Source organism: Cygnus atratus, chromosome Z, assembly GCF_013377495.2.
Source record: "Cygnus atratus isolate AKBS03 ecotype Queensland, Australia chromosome Z, CAtr_DNAZoo_HiC_assembly, whole genome shotgun sequence".
Classification (NCBI taxonomy): Eukaryota; Metazoa; Chordata; class Aves; order Anseriformes; family Anatidae; genus Cygnus; species Cygnus atratus.
Window position 1 is genome coordinate 22,117,704 of NC_066396.1, and position 9,609 is coordinate 22,127,312.

General features: G+C 38.5%; 1 protein-coding gene across 1 annotated transcript in view; it reads left to right on the forward strand.

The window, feature by feature from the left end:
- The window catches only part of RNF180 (ring finger protein 180), a 143,079-nt gene extending 134,072 nt beyond the window's left edge, over nt 1-9,007 (forward strand). The window contains exon 9 of the mRNA XM_035553688.2: nt 8,894-9,007. Coding sequence (XP_035409581.2) covers nt 8,894-8,929 — 36 coding nt within the window. The 3' untranslated portion in view covers nt 8,930-9,007. The remainder of the gene's footprint in view (nt 1-8,893) is intronic.
- Nucleotides 9,008-9,609: the final 602 nt, after the last annotated feature.

Here is a 9,609-nt window from a genome sequence, read left to right on the forward strand (position 1 = left end):
AAATGGAAGTGAAAGAGCATCTATTAAATTACAGGGAGGATATTATAAACTATTGTGGGAATCAAGTGCCCAAGAATGGTACAAGGTAGTTAAAGGGCTTACTTTTCAGGAAGGTACAAGGAAGTTCTTATTTCTAAGGGCATGATCTACAAAGCACACTGTAGTTTGATCTTAAAAAGCATGTATATTGTTGCTCTGGTATCAGGAGTTGTGTGGGAGACCTGTGTTTTTTTCAGTAGGTGGTGTACTCCCCTGTTCTAGCAGAGAACAAGGAAAAATGTGTTATGGAAGGTGCCATCTGCCAAATGTGATGGAATGGAATGAAATCAGAGGTTTTAACAGTGTGCTTAACATTAAGCATGTGCTTATGCATCTTTGCTGGAGCAGGGCCGTCGTGCTCAGTCTCTTATAGTTTATACAGTGATCAGGACCAGAAACTTTAACAGCTACTACTGTTTAGTTTTCTTACAGGCTGCATAAAATAATTTCTTCATATCTTTGAGAATATATGTGTAGAATTAAAAATTACAAGTCTAACTACAGTATATGCAAGCTTAAGGAGATGCAATAGTTGAAATTAACCATCACCATGTAGACAAGGTCGTCACAGAAATAAATTTTCTACAATTGCAGTACCCTTAGTTTGATCTTAACCTAAGGTTTGATCTCTACCTAAAAATGATTGGCTTTATTACTGGTGGCATTAGGCATACCATTTTAAAAGCTTTAAGGTTGTAGTAAAGCACTCAGTAAATTTCCCCCTTTGTATTGATATAAACAAGCCTTTAAAAAGCTAGGTTTTCCTTGGTCGTAGGCTCCTGTTTTGCTTTATGCAAATGTGTAGGTCTGTATGCTGAAATGTTATCAGTAATTTTTAAAAGTATTCTCATCTATCCCAGGACAGGGATTCTACCTACATTTTTGGTTTGTCTCTAATCTTACGAACTTCATGCGCCTATCTCAGCAAAGGGAGGGACTGATTTACCTGCTAAGCCAAAATTACTTCTACCTTTTGATCTCAGAATATACTAGAATAAAGAGATGTGTAATGAAAAATTACTTTAACTTAACTGACGTAGTCTGAAATTGAAGTAATATTTTAAATTAAAATAATTTAACCTGGATATCTGCTAAAGAAATATCCTTAAGTAAATATTTTGAAATATATTGAGACATAAGAAACATAATATAGATACTAATTAATAATGTAAAAAGGAGTTACTTATATAATTTTTAATAGCATGCTACCACGGATTTATTCTGACAAAGGCAATAAGATGAGTCAAAAATCCAAGGTAATATTGGCCCCTTTTGTACGAGCAAGAGTTGATGACTGAGGAGTGGTTGCATGTTCCTAAATTTAATAGGAGTGGCAGTTTTTTATGACATTTCTAACCGTGTAGCAGTACCTTTCTTTAAGACCTAATCAGTGAACTCTTTCTTGGGCTATACTGTTTCACTTCATATTGTTTGTTATTAATTCCAGGGGATGATTACTTTAATTAAATAATTAAACTTTAATTAAAGGGTTAATGCACATAGTTAAGACTGTTGCAACTTTGAGACATCCTCCATAGGACATAAAAAAATAAAATAAAAAAACTAGACTGCATAGAAAGGAGGCACATTTTTTTGTCTTTTACTGCTCTTTTGAGCTACATACCTTTTGTAAAAATACAATAATAATTCCGAGGTTCAAACCTGGTTTTCATTGAAGTCTGCCTGTAAAATGTTGTTGATATCTGTGGGAGCAAGAGCAGGTCTTCTATAAGCAATTTTCTGGTCAAGTAGACGCTGCTCTGCAATCTTGTCTTTCTTATCTACAATGGTATTAAAATGTTTGCAATAAAATTTGTGTTGTTTGTAATATTTTGCAGCCATGTACTAGCTTTTGCTTGGTGGAATTAAATTTTAATATTTTTTTCAGTCAATGTCTGGTTTGCTGTCCTGTCTGTTCTATTTGGGGTGCAGCTGGGGTCTTTTGAACTTTTATTATGATGATTACCTCTTTTCATATTAGCAGCCTTTTTTTTTTTTTCAGTACTTTCCAGAGAATGGTCAGGTTTTGTCAGAAATTACCTTGGGGCAAGGTGTGGATCTTTACACATTCTGGTAATGCAGAGTATTCAGTGCTGGTGCTTAGTCCAGACTGATTGACTGTTGAGGGCAGCATAAATGCAGGACAAGACTGATAAATCTGCCTATGACTGGCAAAGGCACTGTGTACACGCTCAGAAGTGTGAGAGTTTCTTGCCTAGCAGTGGGTATATTTGTAGCTCTGCCAGAGGCCCAGTCATCCACAGCTTTTTTTAAAAATCTCTGCACCATATCTGCACAGGAAGTAGTACTTGTGAAGCACAACAGATCCTTTCACAACCATGTACCTTCCCACAAAAGCTGAGATCTAAAGTAAGCCTTTACCAGTACACTGCATATACACCTGAAATATTTATGTATGTCAGTAACAGTATTACCACAGTGTAGTGGTTTTACTCAGGTGGGCGGCCGAGTTCCACCACAACCACTATCTCACTCCCCCTCCTCAAAGGGAAAGGGGGAGAAAAATACGATGCAAAGGGCTCAAGGGTTGAGATAAGGACGGGGAGATCACTCAACAATTGTCATGACGGGCAAAACAGACTCAGCATAGGGAGATAGTAAGATTTATTGCCTGTTACGAACAAGCTAGAGAAGTGAGAAACAAAGGAAAGAAAGCAAAAGCACCTTCCCCCCATCCGCCCTCTTCCACCTCCTCCCCCCGAGCAGCGCAGGGGAATGGGAGAACGGGGGTTATGGTCAGTCTGTAGCGCTTCTTCTCCGCCGCTCCTTCTCGGTCACTCTCATCCCCTGTGCTGTGGGGTCCCTCCCACGGGATGCAGTCCTTGATGAACTGATCCAGCGTGGGCTTCCCACAGGCAGCAGCTCTTCAAGAACTGCTCCCACATGGCTCCGTACCACAGGGCCCATCCCTCAGGAGGAAACTGCTCCAACCTGGATCCCCCACGGGCAGCAGCTCTGGCCAGGTCACCTGCTCCTGTGTGGTCTCCTCTCCACGGGCTACAGGTCCAGCCCAGAACCTGCTCCTGCGGGGGTCCTCCACAGGCCACAGCCTCCGTCATTGCAGGTCCATCCACCTGCTCCACCGTGTTCTCCTCCACAGACTGCAGCATGGAACCCTGCTCCACCATGGTACTCCATGGGCTGCAGGGGGACAGCCTGCTTCACCGTGATCTTCACCACAGGCTGCAGGGGACTTCTGCTCCGGCACCTGGAGCACCTTTCCCCCTCCTTCTTCACTGACCTTGGTGCCTGCAAGGCTGTTTCGCACTCCTCTCACTCTCCCAGCTGCTGTGAGGAGCAGCGTTTGTTTTTGTTTTTTTTTTTTTTCCCTGTCTTAAATATGCGCTCACAGAGGCGCAGACAACATCACTTATTGGCTTTGCTCTGGTCGGCAGTGGGGCCCTTACCTAACATGGGGCAGCTTCTAGATTTTTCTCTCAGAAGCCATCCCCATGGTCCCCTGCTACCAAAACCTTGCCACGTAAACCCACTACACCACAGTTATTGATTCTGGGATCAAAAAGGTTGATGAAGAAGCAGAGTTTAGTTTTATTTTGTCATTTTTAGAGAAAAGTAGAGCTGGTAGCATGAATCTTTGGGAGAAAGAGTAACTATTGTAGCTATCATGACAAGTAATGGTCTCATTGCATAGCACTGCTTTTGTGAATTTATATTCAGCATCTTTTGTCCTTGACAACTCCAACTACTTCATAGCTTAGAAATTAGTACGTGAAATTAGTACGTTAATCCCTGTAAGAGGGAAAGGTTAGAGGGGGAAAGGAGAGAAGACTGAAATTACACATTTGCTATTTTCCTGGTGCTACAGTGTATGCAAAAAAAAACAGAACGCACCTTAGCATTGCTTTGGAAACTGAAGGATACTCCTGCAAGGATGTACCAGTTATGTTAGATGACAGGACTGTTTTCACTAATGCACAGTGGATAGGATGAACGTAAGATAGAAAAAGCCTAAATGCAGCACTCTTGCCTTCAGAGTGAGAAGGCTCTTGTTTCCTAAGTAAAATTCTATGACCATGACATGGAGATGCTCCTGTTTCATTTCTGCCTTCATGACAGCAGCATCACCATGCACTAGCAGGGGTAGCAGATGTAGCAGGAGACATTTCTTGGTTTAAACAGCAGATCCTACTTACATGGTTATGTCTCATATCCTTCAAGGAAGACACAGCAGGCTGAAAAGAAATATCCTGTGGTTTAGCTTTGATAAAGAAGAGAAGATTGCCCACAAAGGTTTCAGAGGTCCTTATGGGGAATTCCAGCTCTGTACATGGGGAGATGCAGACTGCAGGAAAATGTGAAGCTAGGACAACGAGAGTATTCTGCTGGTGTTCAGCCCCATAGCCCAGCATATACTGAGAGAAAGGAGGCAAGACATGCTGGGGATTGGTCTGGGCTAGATTTGGAGCATTATAACAAGCCCTCCTTGGACACGCCCTTAGCAAAAAGTAATAAGACAGACAGAATTGATAGACAATGAGGTGGACTGAAAACTGGCTGAACAGCCAGGCTTATGGGGTTGTGGTCACTGGCACAAAGTTTACCTAGATGTGAGTAACTATCAGTGTACCCCAGGTGCCAATACTGGGTCTATCCTGTTCAGCATCTCCAGTGATGATCAGGATAATGAGCCAGCACATGTCCTCAGCAATTTTGATGATGACACAAAACTGGGAGGCTGATGTATCAAAGGGTCATGCTGCTGTCTAGAAGGACCTGGACAGACTAGAAAAATGGACCAGCAGGAACCTCATGAAGCTTACCTAAGGGAAGTGCAAAGTCCTGCACCTGGTGAGAAACAACCCCTGGCTCCAGTACATTCTGGGGACTGAGCAGGTGGAAAGCAGCTCTGCAGAAAATGACCTGGGTGTCCTCCTAGTGAACGCCACATTGAACATAAGCCAGCAGTGCACCCTTGCAGCAAAAAGGCTCATGGTATTATGGGCTGCATTAAGAGAAGTGTTGCCAGCCACTCAAGGAAGGTGATCCTTCTCCTCAGCTCAGCTCTGGTGAGGCCACACCTAGAGGACTCTGTCCAGTTCTGGGCTTCCCAGTGCAAGAGAGGCAGGGACATACTGGAGAGAGTCCAACAACAGGCCATGAAGATGGTGAAAGTAGTGGAGAATCTCACACATGAATAATTCTGTGAAGTTATTACATAAGGTTGAGGACCAGTACTACGTCCTTCAAAAATGGACAGATCAATCGAACAGTTCTGGGTAGAATATATAATGCTGGAAGAATTTGGCCCACATTTAGGTTCATTTCTGTTGTTTTCTGTACCCTTAATTCTCTGGCTGTAATAACTCATGGTATTTTTTTTTTCTCTCGCTCATATCTTGAGTCAATATGATCAATCTCTGTTTGTGTACCAGTTCAAACTTTCAGGGATCATCTTTCTTCACATAATTACTGAAATCTGTAGCTACTGCAGTTCTCTAAGAGCAAAGTTCAGACGAGTAATAAGGAAAGACTCAAAAGAAATCAAGTTATATTATTCCACTACAATTCATCTTACTGTTGGAAATAGATATTCAGAATTTATAATTTAAACTGACTTTTGTGTTATTATTTGTTAAAGTCTAAAATCTAACTTTTTACAGGTAAAGATGTTATATACAAATTTCCAATTCTGGGTGATTTAATTTGGCATTCTCAACATAAGGCCTTCTTTTAAAAGAAATCTGAAGCAGAAAAACTAAAGATCACCTTTGTAAGCCTGATAAACCTTAAATACACATATTTATTATAAATTTCAGTATTGATATAGATTCCAACAGAATCAATGGGAGTTGGTACAGCAGTGATAGCTGCTACCCAGTGCAATGGGAGTTGGTATAGCAGTGATAGCTGCTACTCAGTGCTACCCAGTATTAGTGATGGCTTAAGATTGCAGCTTGGTTTTAGGATGAGAAAACTGAAGTAATTATATTCTCACTCTTTACTAGATACCATTTTAACTTAAGAATAGTCATATTTCATTTTCCATCAAACATTTTCTTCAGATTAATTTTTTCTACATTTCTGGTAAGGCATTAAAATATAATCAGGCAATTACTTAAAATATATTGCACATGTAATCTTTTATCCTCAGTCAAGATGATAAAGCAGAAAGAGTAAATGCCATCAATAAAAAGATCATAGTAAGTCATTTGATATTGATACAAGTATTAAAAATTAATTATATAAAATTCTTTTTACTCTGTCATAAAAAAATGAATATTAAAATTTTAATGGTGAAATGTACTCCTCTGTTTCTGAGATGGAGAAAGGAATTTAAACTGAGCAGAAGGGAAATTTGCATGTAGCCACACTACATTAGTATAAAGTAAAGGATATTAGATATTGACGTAAAAATCTACCTAATGATCCTGCTCAATGAATAAGTGAAAAATAATACTTTAAAGAATCCTGTGTAATCTTAGTCTGCCTAAAATAATCCCTGTTTGGGGGATGCTAACTCCTTGAATAATTAGGTTGCTGTTCAAGAAATAGTGTTTAGACTTGCAATCCAAGTGCGAAAATAATAAACTCACAAAAGCCTGTCCTTGGTGATTATATTCTTGGTGATTATAAATCCTTTGGGATGTACATGATTCCAGAATACATTACCAGTCATAGTATGGCATCTGATGGTGCCTGAAAGACAACACATTCCAATTAGAAACATATGAGGTAAGAAAGTGTTTGCCTTGCAGATGGCTCTAGCTAGCTAATGTATGCATTTCATCTGTCAGAAGTTAAACTAGTTCTAAAATAATTTGAATTAGACTTCAGGGGAGGAAGAATATGTTAATTTTCTTTTATATCTTATCAAGTAGAAAATTTTTGCAAGAAGTTAATGTTACAGGCAATTTATAGCCCTATCTGGTTCCATCTTCAAGAAGTGTACCCCACTTTTTATTATTCTAAAGACTTGTGAGTTAAATGAACATAGAAGTTAATAATTATTTGTAATGTCTTAAAGAGCACAGATATTACACATGAACACAATTCATTTTTTCATTAAAAACAATAGCATGACCTAAAAAAATTGTCTGATAAATCTGCATTATACTCACCTAGGAGTTAATACTCACAGACCCATACCTGTTTGTCCCCTGAGAAATAACCTAAATTCTGAACTACAAAAACTATCATGATGCCATTAAATTACAAAGCTGTACTGGTACAGTTACTTAATTCTGTTTAAGACAGAAATATAGTATAATGGTAACAATAGCATAATTTACTATACCCTCCACTTTCCTTACCTATTATTCTGATATTCAATGCCTATTATTTCAATGTCCTGATTTTTAGAGTGATTTACAGCCTGAGTTCTCATTATTTTGAATCTCTAAAAACAAGTTCTTCAGAATTTTCTATGAGGATTTTAGTAGTAATATTGCTCAACATGCAAAGCACTTGGAGCTTCTTAACTGAAATGCACTTTTATAAGCGCAAGATGATATCAAATTCAAATTAACATATTTGGGGAACAGTAACTAGTTATGATTATCATAACTTAAGTCAAAGTACAGCCAATTACACGTGTTATGCAGTTATTAACTACCTTCTTTTATAGATTAAAAAAAAAAATAAACTGTTGTAGCATATCCTTCTAATATTAAAAGTTTTTCAGGATTTTTTGATGATGGTAAGGAGGAGATTTCTGGAAGATTTCCACTAACAGCATTGCTCCACATATTGCTTAGCCAAGTACCCTCAGTAGAAAGAGGAGAAAATGTCTAAACCTTCAAATGGAGTAGACAGTATGTTACAATGAGCAACAAAATATAAATTACAGTGTGATTTATCATTTTGTTTGATTGATTATGTTTTTCACTCACTGGAAAGATTAGTTCATTTCACATCTAGGCTTTTTATAAAATACAGCAAAGCAATCCAGTGTCAAGAAACCTTTCCATTATCATTATCATCAGTGATCAGCAATGTGATCATAGCAGCCATACAATTCTTTTTTTGTACAAAAGAATGCTTGTAAATACTGTTGAGCTCTCTTTGAAAAACATAATAAGCATAACACTGCATTATTTTAGAAAGACAGTGCAATTGAGATATGAATTGAATACAAAAAATTGTTTTAAATGTATTGAAATGACTCACTTTTTTAGAGATTAGCAGTGGGTAGATTTCAAAAGCAGGCTAGCATTATTTCAAACATAATGAACGGAATTGTTGCTTTTGTTTTGTTTTGTTTTTTAAATCTTCAGATGCAACAACAATTCCTGTGTGTTTCTTCATGAAAGATAAAGCACGGTAACAGGAGTCAGAGTGCACCTAAAATCAAGAAGCTGAGTAAGAAAATGTCAAGTCCTAGAAAATAAATCTTCCAAATGAAAGGATTAAGTCCTGATTCAGTAATAAAAGTTGTCAACGGCCCTTGTATTTAACCTGCTGCTATGGACAAATCCTATCTCTTGCTAATCTTTTTTTTCTACCATTGCACCAGCCGTACTGCACCTGATACTTGTGCTCCACTCCCCTTTCAGCACAGGAATCCTCACAGGGATAACAGCCAGCATAGCTGGCTCCATGCAGAACCACTTGGCATTAGGAAATCAGACAGATGGCAGGGAGCATTGTCACATGGCCATGCAAACTGACCATGCACTGCCAGAACAGACTTGAGGTGACTGCTACAAAAAGTGTGAATTCGGTGGCTGCTCCAAATATTCCTCCTTTATTCCCCAGAAGGAACTGTAATGCAGAATGAATTAGACTTTGATCCTCTCAAGGTCCTTGGCACTCCCCTAACAGCAATATCTACTATATGTACTTATCACTGATCACAGTATTCTTTTTTCTACAGTTTATTGGCCAGAGTACTTCGAGGAAAAGGATTTAAACACATCCTTCTGGAACCAAAGCTTCCCTTGTCCAGACCAAATGCCCTAACCACTAAGCGATTATGGAGGCACATGAGGTTGTAGCAACACTTTATTGTCAAATGAAAGAAAGATATTAATATCTGTATTTAAATACATTATCAAGTCCAGTACATGGAATTTCTATGTTCCTCTTTCACAGAAATCCAATGTTTAAGGTACATGCTTTAGCTGGGAGTATATGCAAGAAGGGGAAAAGTGGCAAATACTAAGCTTATGTATGTATGACTGTATGACTGTAGTGTATCACATCCTTCTGGATCTAATCTCTCTTCTGGATAGAGGGAATCTCAGCCCTACTTTGAATTTCAGTACCCTTGGCAAATACCTAACTTGAAGATCTGAGTATGGCAATACCCTGAGCCCTCTTAATCCTGGTCTTTCATGAATCCAGCTCCTAGAAAACAAATGTTGTTTGTAGTTATGAAAAATACCCCATTTCAGTATTGGAAAGGCAGCAAGAGCTTTCTGAGGCTACTTTGAGTATGTTCTGTGAGTTAAATGTAACTAAAACCACTGTCCAAGAACTCTTAGTATTATTTAATATTTATGAGATTATTGTATTTTTGTATATGCTGGTTTTTGGAGAGAAGGTATGGCTATAGATATTTTATCATACTAAAATCCTAACATATCAGAG